We start from the raw sequence: 18,523 nt of genomic DNA, 5'->3' as shown, positions 1-18,523 counted from the left end.
TTCAAATGTATTTTTTGGCACTTTGAGCACCACAAGCCGAGTGCCATCTAGTTCCATTATATTAGAGAGACGGCAGACGTCTCTGCAGTTGATATCTGCAACACACTGTAACTCACACCAAAACAATCATGTCTGATAAACAGCACCACAGGTAAAAGGAAAAATATGTATTTTTGATTTTGGGGTTGAACCGTCCCTTTAAAAGTACAAACTGTGCCTAATTCACATTCACATTAAGCAATACTGATCACACTATTGTGAATTTTTCTTCTCTCCAAATTGGAGCGGCCACTTCCTCCTTCACTGTTGGTGCTCTGACTTTGCGCTCCCACCCCCACTTTTGGCTTGAGGAGACAGAAGCAGACAAGAAATGCAGAAAGAACCTCCTCTAAAACAAACCACATTATGGTTATGGTCATATTACAGTGTTGCTAGCTGACTTTACAAATCCTCATGAAACCACAAAAACATCCTCTGTAATTAGACTCACATGAAATAAAGTCTGTGTATGCAGAAGAAGGAGAGCTGCCCTCAGAGCAAACAACTGGAGAAAATTTCTCTCAACAAAGACGCCGGTGTATTAACATACAAGTGTGTGAGATGATAATGTGTGCAGAATGGAACATACAGAACAATACAGCAGACAAATTAAAATATCCAGCCCTCTCTCATTTAATATCCAGCATTAAATTAGATTTTAAGTTCTGCATAATGGCTTCTTGTGTTTGTGGCCTGCAGCCTGCTGTTTACAGTGTGTGTGACTGAAGAAATACATGTGCTGTTTCTTTTAGTTATAACTTGGACCTGGATGAGAAAAGGGAGGGAGTCAACTGGTCTGAACACAAGACTCTTCCACTTAGTGAGCAGGGAACGCTGTGCGTGACAGGACCCAACCAGGTACGAATAATCCTCTTATTCCTTCCTCTTTATGTTGTCTTAGTAACTATCTGAATGTTTAAGCTGCTGAAGGCTCACGTCTTTATTACTGCATAAAAGAAACATCACAGTTTATTGTTTGCTTACAATATAACATGCTGTTCTTTCCATGCACTGCACAGGTGCATTGAGTTCATGCGCACTGCGTTCATTATGGTTTCGAATACCGTTACTTTCCGATCAATAAAGACAAAGAAGGAAGCCATTCAGAGAAGAGCAAGGATCATTAATGACATCTCTAATCGATAAAAAAATCTCCAGAGTCTGATGAGACATCATTTATCTCAAGGCAACTTTGGGCTGAGCAGATACGGACAATTAAAAAACAGGCAATCGTTAAATAAGAGGAGGAGGGAGGGGTTCAATGGCATCCTCAGTGCAAATAAAAACTGCACCTTGAACCAAAATGTTTTGTCCCAGGTATTATTCCTTAGGCCTTGCATGTGTGTTTGTTTTTATGTGTGCGTGTTGCACATGTTGCTGCATGTTGGTGAGTTTAATCTTCATGCTATGTAGGGTTGCCTGACAGTGGAGTTAGAGAGGGGTCCCAGGGGCTTTGGCTTCAGTCTGCGAGGGGGGACAGAATACAACATGGGCCTGTACATCCTGAGACTAGCCGAGGATGGACCTGCTCAGCTGGACGGAAGGATCCATGTAAGTAATCAGAATCAAAATATTTTTCCTACCTTTAAAAAGTTCCTCACATCTCTGAACAGGGGAAGACCGTTTTTTGGTACTTAGTGCCAGAACAAACTGAAGAAACCCTTAAGTTAAAGACACTGAGGGGCTTAAAAGTTCAATTTGTGACTGTTTTTGTATTTTTTTATCTGGTTAGATGTTGTTATCAATGAATTCCTTGACTCAAAATGTCTACTACTGGAGAGGCTGCCATATTTGTTACATCCCACAATACTCAAACCATACCTAATACAGTATCAGATGGAGAGCACAACATATTGCTTACGTTGCTAATCTTAGAATCTGTACAAATCCTGTGGCTAAAAGCGTAAAGTTTGCCCTCAGGGTGGTGCTACAAGAAAGGTCATGGGGTCATTAAAGGGTAAGTTCAGTATTTTTCAACATGGCCCCCATTTTCCCATGTCTCAGTAACTAATGGGAACAATACGTTTTGACACTGGTCCACTGGTGAGCGAGAGGGCTGCAGACAGCAGCAGCAGCAAAACAGGCTGCAATGTAATCTTTTGGGCCAATTTTGCAAAGCCCTCTAAAAGTTCCTGTTTTTGCCACTGACAGGCTCAGATTATTAATCCAAGTGTCTGACAATTTATGGAAAGGTTCCCTACAGATACAGACTTTTTTGTTGGAGAGTAAGATCCTTTTGTTTAACCAGAGACAGCCCTGAAATCAATATCGCCAAACCCACCAGACTTCATTTAAATAAACTGTTATTTTATCATCGTAAAACATACTTCATTTAAAGTTGGCAGAAACAAACTAAAACTCACAAAACCATCTTGGTTCGTCCTTCTACTGCTCCAACAATCACCAACTCTTGTTTGGTTGAAATAAACCTGTAATTCAAGATCTTACTCTTTCTTTTTTTTTTTTTTTAACGATTATTTTTTGGGCTTTTTGCCTTTTTAATGAAGAAGACAGAGTGAAGTGAGGTGAGAGAGAGTGGGGGGGTGACATGCAGCAAATGGTTGCAAGCCAGAGTCGAACCCGCGACCACTGCAGCGAGGCACTGCCTCTGTACATGGGGTGCCAGCACTATCCACTACCCTACTGACTCCCCGAAGAGATCTTACTCTTTAACAAAAAGATTGACATCTACAGGGATTCTTTTAGTAAAGTTTTCAGACATGTAGAATAATAATCTGAGCCAGCTGGTGGCAAAAACAAGCACTTTTAGTAGATGTAAATTATGGAGCACACATGCCCTGAGTGGTTACATTGCAGCCTGTTTCTCCGTTGCTGGCTGCAGCCCCCTCACTCAGTATTGCATGTTTCAAAAATTGTTGCTCCTATTTCAATCAGGAGAGACAGAAGAATGAAGTAAACATAATATTTAATACAGAATATGAGTGAAGAGATTTAATAGAAGTCCATGGCGCTTAACACCAGAGGGAGATACTTTGTGATTGAGGGACATCTGAGCGACAGCAGGATAAATCCCCCCATGGAGTCCGGATACTGGTGGTGGTGGTGGCTGATGACTCTGAGGCTGATGACTGCTGAGGCAGATGAGGCTGATGAATCCGTAAAGACTATGTGGTGATGGGGAGGTGGAGGGCAAGCATGACTGCAGCAAGAAAGAGCTATGGCAGAGAAAGAGTCATATTTAAAATGAGGGGCAGTAAGATGATAGGCTGACAGAGAAGGTGCATCTCTGTGCTATTGGTTGATTGTGAGTCAGCTAATGACTCAATTGACCTACCCAGACAATGACACCTAGAGAAAGTGAGTGAGCATACGTGCAAGAAATGAATGGCAGGGTGAGAAAGAAAAGGTTTGTCTTCCTGACTGAACCTTCACTAGAGCTTAATTTCTCCATTGCTGACTGCAGCCCTCAAAAACATGAGAAAATAGAGTCCAGGTTGAAAAATGTCAGTTACCCTTTAAAGACACCCTGAGGTACTTAAAAGTTTTTATAATATTTGACTTTATTTTTTGATCGAGATAGAATTTTTATCAATGAGCCCCTTGACCTGTTGAAAGTTTGAGTTGCCCCTGTGCTTGGATGATACTGACTCAAAATGTCTACTATTGGCACAAAGAGGCTGCAATATTTGTTACAGTGTTGGATGGAGAGAACAACATATTGCAAATTTTGCTATTGTAAGATTCTGAACAATGGTGTGGCTAAAAGCATATAAGGTTTGCCCTCAGGATGGTGCTACAAGAAAGGTCATGGGGCTGTTAATATCTAGGTTATTATCCCCAAGGGTTTGTTATGGTCTTAGGGTATTTCATGAAATTAGAATATCAGCTACGAGATATCTTGAGCTCCAGGAAAGCACATGGAATTTCTACAGATTGAAATTGTGTTGGGGGCTACAAGAAAGGTCAGGGGGTCACCACAATCATTAAGATTCATTCTCTCTGGACAATGAATATCTGCACCAAATGTCACGGGCATGTCACCAGTCATGTTGAGACGTCTCGTTCTGGACCCAAAGTTTTGGCAGACGATTTGCCAAATGACCGACAGATAATAGGCATCCACATGGCCTTCAGCTAACAAGAAATATCTAGGAAAAAAACATGATTAAATAAAAGTCAATGCAGTCAGTTTGTTACACTCAATATAGTTAGATACAGTTTAGTGTGTTGTTATATGGCGCATTACACCGCCGAAATCTAATTTAGCACATTTACTTGTTTATGAAGGCGAGAGGTACATCAGAAAATATCATCTCTGTTGCCGTGTGCTGAATACACCAGAGATTAAACTAATGAATTGTGTTTCAACAGCTGCCAGTTACAGTGTTTAGTGTGTAATGCTGCTTCAAACAAAATGTGTCTGCAGTTTTTTTGTTTTTAAGTAATTTAAACTGCCTACACAGCAAACAGAGAGCGTTGGGAGATGATCTTCAAGTGTCTATTTTCAGCTTTGATTTCGTATTGTTCTTGTTTATAATATTTGTATCATGTTTGTGTTTGTTTCCTAACTAAGTGTACGTCCTCTAGTGTCTGTTCACCCATTCATCAGTCCATTTGTGACCATTTCCAGGAAGGTCACGCTGCAACTGACCTTGTGCTTTTTCAGTCTATGGAAGAGTCTTAGCAAAATTAGAATTTACCCGTGGGGATGATATTATCACACTATTAATATTAGGCTGAGAGGGCAGACAATGCAGCGAGGGAACAGAAGCTCCTGGCGAGAATCAATCTTAGGCTTGCCAGACTGTGATCTCTGGGCTTAACTTTGCCTATCCAAGGGTGGAGAGGAATGTCAACACTGATTAGATCTTAACAGACTGACATGTTTACACGCTTTATCTGGAGTTATTTTGTCATCTCCAATAATAGAGGATACCTTCAAGGTATTGCAGTGCTGTGTGTGTGTGTGTGTGTGTGTGTGTGTGTGTGTGTGTGTGGGGTGTGGGGGAGGGGGGGTATAATTCACAGTCGTTGAAGGGTACGGGTGTGAAAGCACGCTACTTCTATATGCTTGATTGAAAGTGTGAATGCATGCACAGCGGAGTATGCTAAGCTTTGATTCTATGTGTTTCTGTATAATAATTGCGTTTTCTCTGTTACTGACAGGTCGGAGATGAGATAGTGGAGATTAACGGGGAGCCGGCACGCGGCATTTCTCATACACGGGCTATTGAGCTGATCCAGGCTGGAGGAAACAAAGTGGTACTGCTGCTGAGACCTGGGGCGGGCCTGGCTCAAGATGGCAGTAAGTACTGTATGCACACAATTTATTCAGTGATAGGGTGAGACTGCTTCAAGTTTTCCCCCTAGCTTTTAGTTTACCATTTGATACGGACTGCCTTTGTGCCTAGAAAGATACTGTTAGTGCTCAATTTAAAACCTATTTTGGTAAGGTAACCATCTCCTTGCTATATTTATTTAGAGCAGTGATATGAGACTGTTAATAACCTTCTCATCGAACTCTTGGTTAACCTTGGCATGATTCATTAACAATTACAATGAAACTCAAAATGAATGCTTCACCCAATTACCCACCTGATGTTTCGTTGACTTTGTGAAGAAAACTTTGTTTTTCTGACATGCCTGTGAACAAAAAATGAACAAAGTACTTGATTAACTGAAGTCATAGGGGTCCATGTTTAACGGCAGCAGAACTATGTCAAAGCATCCATTCACAAACTCTCACACAATGTATGCAGTATAATCAGTCTCATGTATCTACTCGTATGTTTAGTAGTAGAAGAACAAGAAGAAGAAGAAGAAGAAGAAGAAATACTTTATTAATCCCTGAGGGGAAAATAAATTTTTTCACTTTGCTGTCACATACACCAAGGCCCAAACTACACACACATGTAAAAACAGGACCTCTAAATGCATTTAATGGAAAGGTGTCTGCCCCTGGACAGGCACCCCAAGCAGCTGGGGGTTCAGTGCCTTGCTCAAGGGCACCTCAGCCCAGGCAGTGAGCTGGCACCTCTCCAGCTACCAGTCCATGTTCCATGCTTGGCACTACTAAGTACTCCCCAAATAGACAGCCCTTTCCAACAGAGAACTAAAATAAAAGTAGTAAAGTAATGAAAGTTATTTAGGTCCTCCTCCAAGCCAGACTCCACTGACAAAAACAGTAATTTTACCTCACTGAAGACAGGAGTTGCTGGTCTACCACTGCCTGAATCAGGTAGTTTGTTTGTGTTACTTTGGGACTTTGGTGTTTCAAAGGGTTAGTTCAGATTCACCAGAGTCACACAATAACACGAACAAACTACAGATAGAGGCAGTGATAGACCAGCAACTCCTGTGTCCTGTGGCATTTAAGAGAGCATAGCTAAGTTTAACTTAAGCATTGTCTATCTGGGGAGTACTGAGCATGTGTGAGAGTTTGTAAACAGATGTTTTGATACAGTTTTGCTGACATTAAACGTGGACCCCCTCTGTTTAAACTTGTCAAGAATTTTCTCCATTTTTGGATTCACAAAGTTCACAAAGTCAGCATAACACAGTGGGAGTAATTGATATACAAATGGTATTTTTGGGGGGGGGGGAGTATGCCTCTAAATTAGAAACTTGATTGGATTTATTTGTGTTTACAGGGAGGGGACACTCACAGGAGTTAAATACATGCTAAATCCATACATCCACCAAACGTTTAGTCAATGCTAATGACTCCACTCCGTTTGTTAATTGGTGGAGTCCATTTTGGAATGCCGCCCGTATTGATTTGAATGTACTTTTCTTTTTCTTATTTATTCATTAAATCTCTAACCATCTGCTTCCTTTTGGCTCTTCTTCTCTTGCCCCTGATGCAGGTAGTACAGCTTCTTCTACTGTGTGCTACTACACTGAGCACCAACACTAACATCTTCACTGCTTTTACTGGCCTCTTCTCTCTAACCTTGGTAATTCTTCTCTTTCTCACATATCTTCCCTCTGTTAACCTCTCGGTATACTCGGTTTTTTCTTCCTTCTCTTTATAAATTTCAATATTTTGTGTGGACCTTCTAATATTAGTGTGCTCACATGGTGTCTCCATGTAATTGTGTGCTTCTCTTACAGGTCAACATGATCAAAAACTCATTTCACCCGCAAGCTATTCCGGAGATGTTTTCTCTGACACATCACCCCTGTCCTCTCCATATCCCACTGGGGCTTCCATCTTTGTTTCCTCTCCCTTCTCCGGCAAACTGAAACATTCTCACAGCTGGAGCAGCATCTCCCCGCAAGGCCTCAAGCCCCGCGGCAGCAGGGGTTTAAGCTCAGTGGAGGAGATTAGTGAGTGGGCAGACAAAGAGGTAGAAAGGCTCTCTCCCGCCTCCCCTGAGCACATGAACTTCTACAAGAGGACCAGGCCCCCAAAGGACTCCAGAGAGCTAAGTAGCCCAAAGAAAACAGGGGAGACATTTCCTAAAGCCAAAGAGCAACATCACGGTCCCAAAAAGGTTGAGAGTCAGGCGAAGGAAGAAACACTGAGCAGGAACAGGACGTCTCTCACACAGACAAAAACACGATCCTCAAGCCCTCGGAAGTCTCCTCAAGATGGGCAGCGAGCGGCTCCGACCTTGCAGCGTGCTGAGCATCAACAAGGCCCTCAGAGGAGATTAAAAGACTCTTCCAGCAGAGAGAGCTTGGATCTTGAAAAGAAAAACGGCAAAGGAGGGAATCTCGAGATCAGACGATACTCTCAAACACGGGAGATGGAAGGGAGAGGAGAAAGGACAAGGCCTGGCCATGAGCAAGTAAGTTTCAAAAGGAGGGTGGCAGGAGACCCTCGACTCCACAGGACATCTCCTCAGATAGTCAGAGAGGGCAATAAAGGTACAGGTAAAGACTCAGGGCAGAGAGATACTAATGGAAAGTACAAATCCACAGAAGACAGGAATACAAGCAAAGAAACCATCAACAAAAGGGAATCGCTGCAGTCTTTTAAAGATATGTGGAGTAAAAAAGGTTCTGTGGTTCCACCGAGAGAGGCGAAAGGAAGAGAGGACACATTTTCTTACTCCAAAGAAGCCAGTAGTAAAGACTTTGTGGCCTCTATAAACAGTTCTCCAGGGACGCCGCAGAGCCCAAAGGGACCTATTAGCCCCGGCCCTTGGAAAGTGCCCAGCTCAGCCAAAATCCTCTCCCAGGCAGAGGTCCTTCGTGACCCATTGTGATAGAATATTGAATCACCCAGACTTGAGAATATTTAACAGTACCCTCAGCGGATTGTTTTCTGAGTTCTTCCATAAAACAGAGAAGTGCAACATGGTGCCACTTTTCTTACCTTTGGACCATGTTCAGATTTGTCTTTTGACTCGGTCTTTTTTGGGAGTCCTGTGACATCACGTGTTGGCATGTAGCAGCTCCCCCTCCGCCTTGTCCGCTGCTTTAGCATCTTCGATGTGGAACTCAAGCATGTGCGGCATGCTCGGGGGCTCGCCAGACAAGACATTTTGAAATGTGAATATGTGCCAATCCTGGGAGCCTCCTGTGGAACAACGACTACCAACAGCGCTTCACCCATTACAATGCAATGACCCATATGCAAAGAAAGGAGATAGGCCCTCGCCTCTCGCCTGTAGTATACACCAAGTGTGACTGTCATCGAGGGTTTGATTTAGCTCTCAGCCTCATTGTGGGATATTTTGACTGTCTTTTTCTTAATCGTTTGCTCAACTGCATGCAGTCGGTCCTTCTGTTTGTTTTACTGCATGTGTTCTGCACATCACTGAGGATTATCCTGTTTCTTGTTTATAGTTCCCATTCTCAACACCAGGCCGATTTCTAACACAATCCAGCAAGCGTTCACTTTACCGGGGACTCTAGACTGTTGTATGATTATAGACGTGGCTCTCCTCCATACAAACAGTATCATTCAAAAGACCAGAAACTTGTGGTTTGAGATCTTGTTTACCATGTGTACGATAACCAACCAGTGTGCAATTTATTGAGACAATAGATTATTACGTGTATATGTAGCTGTACCAAGCCATTCCACATTTTGATATAGACTTCAAAGATTTGTCCCATGTCATTTGAGCTTTCACCGTCCCTCCGATGTACTTCAGTGGTAGGACTTACCATGGATCTTGTAGTTCATGAAATGTATAGGTAATGTGCAAACCGCTGTACCAAATGTTTGCAATCGCTCAAAACGTGTCTCATTGTGAAATATAATATAATATATATATTTGAATGTGTCATGTTTTGCAGATTCTAACTTTTAAATATCTATTGAATTCCATTGCACTGCATCTGCCCTTGTAGCATAACTGAATGACCATGAGTTGTATTTAATTCGTGATGTTGACTTGCTACCAATGCCATTTTATTATTATTGTTATTTTATAAAGCTGTTTCATTTTTTCTAAAAAAAAAAAAAAAAAAATTATATATACATATATATATCACTGTCTAAGGCCAAAATGGCAATTTATATAATAATGTGGAAGTCCCTGATTGTTTTACCTTTGCCTACTGAGAAAAGAAAAATGAGGGTTTTTAATGTGTTTGTCAGTCCTGCTGTATAATTAGCTGCCAGGGTAGCGTGAAGGATGATGGATCTTAGAGAGTGATGAGGTAGTTTACTGAGATATCGAGCATGCTGCTGATGTGAGACAGGTATACAAATATCCCATCTTCCTGCATATTTTAAGGGTTGTTAAGCTGATGGCCATAAGATAGATATTTGGTTCCAACTTGTCAAATATCAATGCTTGGTGAGTGGCCCTTGGCATCAGGTGCAGATGCACCGAGGCACCCTTTATCGGCGGTATGATAGACATTGGGCAATTGTTGATACTCTGAGCAACTGTCATAGTATAAGGAGCAAGAAAGTCCACATAGGGCAGACGGGAGGGGAGGTGGATGGGTCAAACAAATTGTTGGTGTACTGTGAAACCAAAAATAACTCAAGTTATTTTCAGAAGTAACTGCACCCCAGAGTTTTGGCTGAAGTGCCTCTATATTGAAAATTCAAAAAATGCCTCTACAACGTGAACAAAGTATCAACATGGGCAGCATAGGGCTAAGACACGTCCAGTCACTCCTTTGTACTGTGCAGAGGAGTGATGGAGGGAGGAAGCGGGGGTCAAGCCGGTCTCACTCCGAAGTCGTTGAAATTCGACGCTTAGGCAGTGACTTGCGGTGTTAGACACTGACGAAAAAAGCTTTAATGTCGGCATGATATGCGGCTGGTCGTTATAGTTTAAAGGCGCTCAGCAGCATCGCGGGGAAACACGGAGGGACAAGAATGAAAGTTAAGGCAGCGAAAGTCAGAGTAGGGTGGGCAGGATGGGTGGTGGATAGGTCCAACAAACACCAACCTTCACCCGGGGGAGCAGTGTTTGTGTCCCATAGGATTATAAAAAGCCAAATTCTCTTCTTTTTCCTAAACCCAACCACTTGCGTAAGATGTTGGAGGAAAAAAAACATCAATTTACGGTGTTGTACCAACGTAGTACGTTTATTTTAAAAGAGACTGTATGTAAATGATGAATTTTCCTTGAAAACAGAAGTGTATTTTGAAAGAAGACAATGCATGTAACAGGCGGAATTTGACCAGGTGTCCCAGAACATCAACCAAAGGTACCTTTCACGTCGTATCTGGACGTGGAAAGTCCGTGACCAAATGTTAATATGTGATGAGGTCAGAGTGACACTTTGTTGGGGGGTTTATTGATGACAAAAGCTGCCTCCATTTACGTCGCCTGCCACCAGATCGGCCAGTAGGAAAATTCCATGAGGACAGTTGCTAACGCAAAACATAGATTTCACATACTTTGTGCTATAATGTCAAGTTTGGACCTGAATTGATCAACAACACTTAATACTCGTATATGCTGGTTTTCACTCTTTAACAACAACGTAGTGTGCTAGCATACAACGCTAGTGACATATGTCACTTGACATACATGTAAGTGGCAACATCTGGGGCTGAAAAATGAAACCAAGACCCAAGTGCCAAAACTGCAGTTCTTTGAACGGCCACATGAGGCTGCTCCAGGAACCAGTCAATCCCCATAGACCACCATGTGAAAATGCCCAACTTTACAGCAGAAATAAACATGTTTACAGCCAAGGACAAAAAAAGGTTTTGGTCTATGTAGCTAATTTTCACCCTCATGACAACTGTACAGGAGTGATTTTTTTTATAGAACTCACCTGTTTACATTTTATTAAGGCTTAAAGTTCTGCATAATTAACGGCAGGATGCTTTGAGTGACAGGCCGCCTGCTGATAGTGTCCTCAGCTTCTCAGTCAGATCCACGCCTCGCTCCTCCACAGCTCCAGCCTCTTGCCCAAATATGGTCACTCCTGGCCCCAAAAAACCAAGATGGCGACGGCCATGGTGCCAAACTCGAGGCATTATTTTTACAGTCTGTGCGTATGTGACATAAGTCAGGTGCAGTTACATTATGTTAGTTATAAACATAGTTATTTTAAGACAAACCATGAGGTTGTTTTTCTAAACATAACCACGTCCCTTTGTTGCCTAAACCTGAGGAAGTAAACCTCAAAATGAAGAGTTTCTTTTGCCTACATTCTGAGTTTACTTTGGAAAGACACTACATGTTACAAGCAAAAATTGACGCGCCATCCCTGAGCATCCAAAACTGATGCAGGAGCGCTACCCAGAGTCATATTTTGACATGTAGGGCCACTGATCAAGCGTCAGTACTTGACAAGTTGGAAGTAAGAATGTGTTGCTGATTTCACTGTTGATGCTTCTGCTGTAAAATCAGAGCGAAAGAAATATACTCAGCATACCTGGTAATACAACCTATGAGATTAAGACATATTCAGATGAGCTCAGGGAACACAGTATAGTAGCAAATGTGTGATAAAGCCAGTGTCAGTGATAGTGAGATGATGGTTATGGTCTGTGATTGACTGTGATGAGAGCCTGTGATTGTATAAGGGGGTTTTCAGGTTAAAAAAATGACTCGAGGATGTGCTCTGAGCCAATCAGTGGTAGGTCTTTGTGCAATAGTTCGGTTGGTTGAATGAGTAAATCCAACCCTGAGTGTCGGGTAAAGGCAGTTCACTCTGGTTAGACAGATAATGCCCTTTTTATTGTATGTCCCTCTGCACTGTTGTACTCCTTTATGCCTTTATTTTGACCTATTTTTATTTTATTTGTTGTTGTTTTTTTTAATCTCATCTCTGTATCATACTGTGGCCTTGCATCGCTTCATTAGAAAAACAATCCTTGTGGTATCTTCTACATTCTGTAGGAACAGTAGATGTAAATGTTTGTACATTGTACAGCACCTTTATACATACTTGCTGAGTGCTCTTTCGGGGAGAAAAAAAAAATAGAGGTATATTAAATCGCTCCATTATTTTTTTATGTAAAAAAAAAAAAAAAAAGAGAAAATATTTAAAAATGAATTGAAAAGGATAGACTATGACCTTGACATGGTGTTCCGTTCATGCACTGAAAATAAAGTTTTACTGAAAACACCCTCTGGACCTCCTGTACTGAAAATAAAACACACATAAATTATACATTTTTAATTAAAACCGTGCCATTCGATTTATGCCAGAATTATTCACTGAATAATCACCTAGGTGTCATATTTAGATTAATTTGTTTCTCATGGCGGTCCAACAATGCTGCCCTTTCATATGACAAAGCAGCATAAGCCGCTGTTACTATGGCAGATTTCCAGTTGTCATGGTAGCCAACTGCTTTTCTCGGCAGAGCTCGGAGAGAGCCTCACCGCACGAGGTAGATGCTATTTCAATTACAAGAGAAAACTCAGAGGCATCTTATGACACATGTGCATCACGTCCATATTTCCATATTTCAGAAGCAGGCATGAATCATGTGGCTGTGTGTGAAATTAGAACACAAATGAAGCATAAACACACGAACGAACGAACGGCACAGACTGAATCAGAAATACCTCAAACAGGTGTTACAGCAGAGCAGTAATTAAAAGCTGTTTGCCAAAGGCTCTACAGTACATATTTGTTCATGTCAGTTTATCTTGTGCAGGATCTTTTAAGTTGTTGTAAATGAAAATTGAATTAGCTGCAGGGTCCCTGGCTGATACATTATACTTATTTAGACAAAAAAAAATTTTTAATCTTAAGGCCTGGTGCCTATTACTTATGAAAACTATCACATTCTGTAGCAGTGTAAGATATATTTCTTTGTTCTGGTTTGTGCAACCATAAACTAAAAGGTTGCTGATATCTATAGCTTAGCTTTATTGAAAGTCAGAGATGTGAGTAGGCATAAATAAATATTCTTCTCTTAGTCAGACCATAATTGGCACTTCTTCACGTGGTGTACGCTCACAACCAACACACATACAAAGCATGTTTCTACCATGCTTCGAACTGGTGGTGCAATACCTACTGTCAGTTTCTGTAAAGGCTTTAAGGAGAAGTACGCCCATTTTCAAAATGCATACATCTTACTGTGGTATAAGCAGGAACAAGTCAGCCCCAAGTCCAAAAACTAGAGTGCTGAACCTCAAATTTGTGACATCATCAAGCATAAAGTTTAAGACAGTTTCAATACATATATCAATGAATTGGGAAGGAGGATTTTCAATTTGCACATAATAAACCCTGTGTGGAAACGCCAAAAATTTGGAAAAATCTCAAAATATTACAAAAAACATTTTGGGGGACATGGAAAAGTCGGTGGATGAAAGGCAAATGCGCCTGAGTGCTATGGAAACAGATTCAGCAAATGAATGATGATGTAACATAACTGTCATTGCATAACGTTAGGCAAATGCCAGTTTTCTTTGTCGTCTCTGGAGGGCTTTTAACACGCTTATGTATGCAGCAATGACTGTATATACAGATGGACAATGTATCTCCACTTCCTCCCACTGTACAAAAATGAAGCCAAAATATCCTGGATACGGCTACTGCCATCTTGTGCTGGTGATGTCATTTACAGCCAGAGTCTGTCTCCATGGTATTAAGTTCCTGCTGTCCAACCCAATCGCAAACAGCACAGTTGATTGCGGACACACAACTGTCACTCATGGCGTCAACCCCCCTTTTTATAGTAGCACATAACTAGGTGTAACCAAACTTGAAAGAAAAACAAACAATAGAACAAACATCAAAGTGATCAAACTACCTAAAATGACAGAAACCATCTTTGAGAAAAATTTATTTATCATGTCCTTTATTCTTAAGTCTGGCCCATGTCTAGTTCTCTAACACTGAGTGGGTGCACTTTATGGCCTGTACTGCAGCCAGCCACCGGGGGGCGATAGAGATGTTTTGGCTTTATTTTTGGGAAGCTGTCATGTCCATCTTTACATACAGTGTATGGTATGCACACAGGCCGGTTAACAGAACTCTTCAAGGAGCACAGAGCTGTAGTATTAGTTGTTGAGAACGCTCTATTTCCATTGTCTACTGTGCTCTTTGGTAATATTGGTTGTTTCCCTTTGTTTAAGGTCTTAGCACCTGCCTGGACAATTAGAGCCACCCACTGCTTATCTCAATAAACCAACTCCAAATGTGCATAACAGTAGTGGATGGAAAAGGACATACACTTTGGTTACAATTTGCGCAACATTTGGATGGAACCCTGACGACTGAGGACATCCAGGGCAACGTAATGAGTACATGCGTACATTTCCTGTTGCAGACCTGAGAATTTGGGTATAAAAAAGAAAACAAACACTCCACAAAATCTGGCCCCTGATCATCTAAGGAGCAGCTCCAGATTTAATACCCGATGACATCACAAGGTTGAGACTCACTTGTCTGGTTTCTGGCTCTGAGAGAGAGTAGCTCATGTTCACAAATATTGACTGAACTTCCCTGGGCCATGGAATAACATTAAAATTATTAGTTCAGGTGGTGTCCCCCTTTTAGTAACCTGTGGGACTGCATTTAAGGAGGGAACCACTGCACTGAATCAAGTTTTAAACAGAAAGAAAACAAGACATGATTTTTGTAGTGTTACATCATGTTTATCCTGTTACTTCCTTCATCAGTCAGAGCTGTTGCATTTTAATGTAGTTCACCTTTAACACCACCAGATGTCACCAACCCACAGTAAAGCATTTGGTGCATACGGCTGGAGAAGTGCGCACATCAATTCAGATGTGAATGTCTCAGTGAATCATAGGTGTTATGAAGAGATCATTATCATATGAACAGAAGAGGCACCATTTCTCTGGCAGCAGGAAAGGCGTTATTTATGAGTCATGTGAATCTGTTTTGTGAAATGTGAGTATATGGGAAAATAAGATTTCCCCTGAAGCCCTTTGTAAGGTAATACCTGCCAAGTCATAGAGATACAGCGTGTGAAGACATGAGGTATGAGTACAAGGTTATAATCCTGCTACTCTCTACATCACATCCTTGGTATGTCTGAGCCTGAGAAAATCAGATGAACTACGCCACAGTGGACAGATATTAACATTTGGGTGGCAACTTCTTTTCTCTGTTATCAGACGTGAGGAGAAGCAGATGCATTCTTTTCGGATGGCTGTTGAGAGGGGTGGTGTCTTAACCTTCCACTTGGACTGCCTGTTTGGAGAGATAAGAACAGCAGGGTATGTCACAGCCCTTGGAAGCTTGGTGGACAGGTATTGGTTGCCAGCTAGTACTAGTTTTTGATCGCCTTAAAGGGTGAGGTGCACCACAGGCCACATTTTATTGGCTTTACATCACCTTGAGTGTGCAGACCAGTGAGGCCTCAGGCTTCTTTAAATATCCTACTTTTAAGTGATGTAATGTGCGTAATTAAAAATATCCCTCACTGGGTCAGAAAACACTCACTAAAGGCGACAGACATGCTCCTGAACTTTAATAGCTCTGTGTTGCCAGGTTTCTGAGTAATCTGCGTTTCTTAGGCAACTCTGGGTGGAGGACGGAGACGGCCCCTGTCAACAAACTCATGTGGTTGAGAATGGGTGGTGGAGTGAACTCCTTGGAATTCACCCCAGTGAGTGTGTGTGTAAGGCAACGAGGCGATGAGGCACAGCCCCCTTGTTGAAGAAAACTGTGTAATGTATCCATGACAATAACCCAAACCCCAGAAAGTGGCTCAGACTCTTTAATGTGGAGGACAAAAAACATCCAGATCCCCACTATAACAACCCCTGACTTATTTATTGTGTATTTATTTGATGGTGATTATAAGTAGCATTATTTATCAAGACCACATGTACTGAAATGTTATGTTAACACATAACATGCTGTCTTGGTGAGGCTTCCCCTATTGAGGACCAGCAGAGGGAATACCCCCTTTTTTCCAGGACACACCCATAATATTTCCACTTTCTGCTTTTGCAACAGTTGGGGAGACGTCTCCTCTTCTTACAGGAGGTGGGACTACAGAGCTGCTCTAACTGGTGGACATACTGGGAGTTTGTGTTCATTTACTGGTCATTAAAAGAACAGTCACGTCTTTTAACTAAGTTGTTGAAGTGTCATCGGTCTTATTAACACGTCTTTGCCCACTCTGAGACCCGTGTCTGACATACGCTGAAATACATGAATGTAAAGGCAAGCTGTTTTAAAAGTCCAACTTCCTGTTGTGCCTTTCAAAATAAGACACTATTTTGTTTTTGCGATATGTATTAATAGTTGAACATGTCCACAAAAAAGAGATAGATACAAAAATCTCTATAAATGCACAGGTACACAAAGAGAAGGCTAACTTACAGCCAGCAGGCGATTTGAAGAGGAACAAGGGGGACAGCATCCGCCATCTTAGCAAGATGACCAAAATGCGTCCCCTTGTTTAACTGCCTTCCCTCAACATCCCAACTACTAACGCCCAGACATTCGTGGAAAAAGGAGTTGCTGTGCTTTCTAATTATATAAGTATTGTTTTTGTACTCTTAATATTATCCAAAATATGGCATATTGAGTGTCACAGTCTGTCAGGTCATGACTTAAAAAGAGAAAGGCCTTCAGAGTTTGCAGTACGGTGGCCGCAAAGGTACACGTCAGAGCTAATTGGCCTTCTAAACTGGGAGCGCTTGTTGTACTATTAGGGCTGTCCCGGAGCAAAAAACACACACAAAACCTCGAGGACACTTTCTTTTAGCCAACGTGGTGAAGAAAAGAAGCATACCCAGCAATATGGTGCAGGAGAAACACAAATGTAGGAGTTTGAGGAGCGGAGTTAGCATACACAGTTAGCAATGGACTTCACATGATAATATTCACAACCCGGACTAATTTTTGATGAATAATTATTTTGATTACTTGAATGGTGGACCCTTATGGACTAAAGGAATATAAATAATGAAGAAATGGAGATATATTTGGACTTGAAGACCGACTCAGTGGTAACTTATGGTTAGCATGCCACTACTTCATCTGTCTCTGTTGGTTATCATGCAGGACAACACTGGTAACTGTGCATGAATTGTACTATTGTGCTCATAGTTTCTGTAAATTGAATTTAAGGAATGAATTGTAGATATTCTAACCAAGCTATTGATGTGTAGCAGGTCCATACTAACAAAAATATAAACATTTAATGTTATATTTTGATGCACATTGCTAAGCTCAGATGGATTTTAAGAGTTTTTTTTAATATTCTGAAAGGTAATGCTTTGTTTGCTTTAAATAACAGGAATACCCACTGTTCTGGACCCTATCTTATTGCTATGATGGTAAGCTTTTCATTATAATTTCAGCACCAGAGTGCAGTTGAGGTGTTTGCTGTTAGCTTGTCGTCATGCCTTGACAAGCAGGTTGGTTGGTTGCTAACCTGTGAAAAATGTAACTATTTTAATTACTTCATCAAAGGAATTTAACTTGTTGCATTTGATTACTTTTCTAGTGCATGTTTTAAATTGGGCAATAAAGCTGTAAAATAGGCTAAAGGAAATAGGCTATGCCAAGAAATTATTCCTGTACAGCAGGAAGATTCAAAGTGACAGGATGTACAGTACAGGCCAAAAGTTTGGACACACCTTCTCATTCAATGCGTTTTCTTTATTTTCATGACTATTTACATTGTAGATTCTCACTGAAGGCATCAAAACTATGAATGAACACATGTGGAGTTATGTACTTAACAAAAAAAGGTGAAATAACTGAAAACATGTTTTATATTCTAGTTTCTTCAAAATAGCCACCCTTTGCTCTGATTACTGCTTTGCACACTCTTGGCATTCTCTCCATGAGCTTCAAGAGGTAGTCACCTGAAATGGTTTCCACTTCACAGGTGTGCCTTATCAGGGTTAATTAGTGGAATTTCTTGCTTTATCAATGGGGTTGGGACCATCAGTTGTGTTGTGCAGAAGTCAGGTTAATACACAGCTGACAGCCCTATTGGACAACTGTTAAAATTCATATTATGGCAAGAACCAATCAGCTAACTAAAGAAAAACGAGTGGCCATCATTACTTTAAGAAATGAAGGTCAGTCAGTCCGGAAAATTGCAAAAACTTTAAATGTGTACCCCAGAGGAGTCGCAAAAACCATCAAGCGCTACAACGAAACTGGCACACATGAGGACCGACACAGGAAA

The 18,523-nt window shown here is 41.3% G+C and overlaps 2 protein-coding genes across 3 annotated transcripts in view; both read left to right on the top strand.

The window, feature by feature from the left end:
- Nucleotides 1-12,512, top strand: part of LOC125904254 (membrane-associated guanylate kinase, WW and PDZ domain-containing protein 3) — a 233,098-nt gene extending 220,586 nt beyond the window's left edge. The window contains exons 18-22 of one of the 2 annotated variants that reach the window (XM_049602667.1): nt 792-897; nt 1,453-1,590; nt 5,167-5,305; nt 6,867-6,956; nt 7,114-7,205. In XM_049602667.1, the coding sequence (XP_049458624.1) occupies nt 792-897; nt 1,453-1,590; nt 5,167-5,305; nt 6,867-6,916 (433 nt within the window). In that variant the 3' untranslated portion in view covers nt 6,917-6,956; nt 7,114-7,205. Of the gene's footprint in view, nt 1-791; nt 898-1,452; nt 1,591-5,166; nt 5,306-6,866; nt 6,957-7,113 lie in introns of both variants that reach the window. The other variant, XM_049601925.1, reaches the window with a different exon arrangement.
- Nucleotides 12,513-17,274: 4,762 nt separating this feature from the next.
- The window catches only part of LOC125886954 (zinc finger BED domain-containing protein 5), a 33,707-nt gene continuing 32,458 nt past the window's right edge, over nt 17,275-18,523 (top strand). The window contains exons 1-2 of the mRNA XM_049573401.1: nt 17,275-17,340; nt 17,621-17,660. Coding sequence (XP_049429358.1) covers nt 17,338-17,340; nt 17,621-17,660 — 43 coding nt within the window. The 5' untranslated portion in view covers nt 17,275-17,337. The remainder of the gene's footprint in view (nt 17,341-17,620; nt 17,661-18,523) is intronic.

The sequence above is a fragment of the Epinephelus fuscoguttatus genome, linkage group LG1, assembly GCF_011397635.1.
Source record: "Epinephelus fuscoguttatus linkage group LG1, E.fuscoguttatus.final_Chr_v1".
In the NCBI taxonomy this organism is placed as follows: Eukaryota; Metazoa; Chordata; class Actinopteri; order Perciformes; family Serranidae; genus Epinephelus; species Epinephelus fuscoguttatus.
The sequence above is the reverse complement of the archived record's forward strand: the minus strand, read 5'-3'. Positions and strand labels throughout refer to the sequence as shown.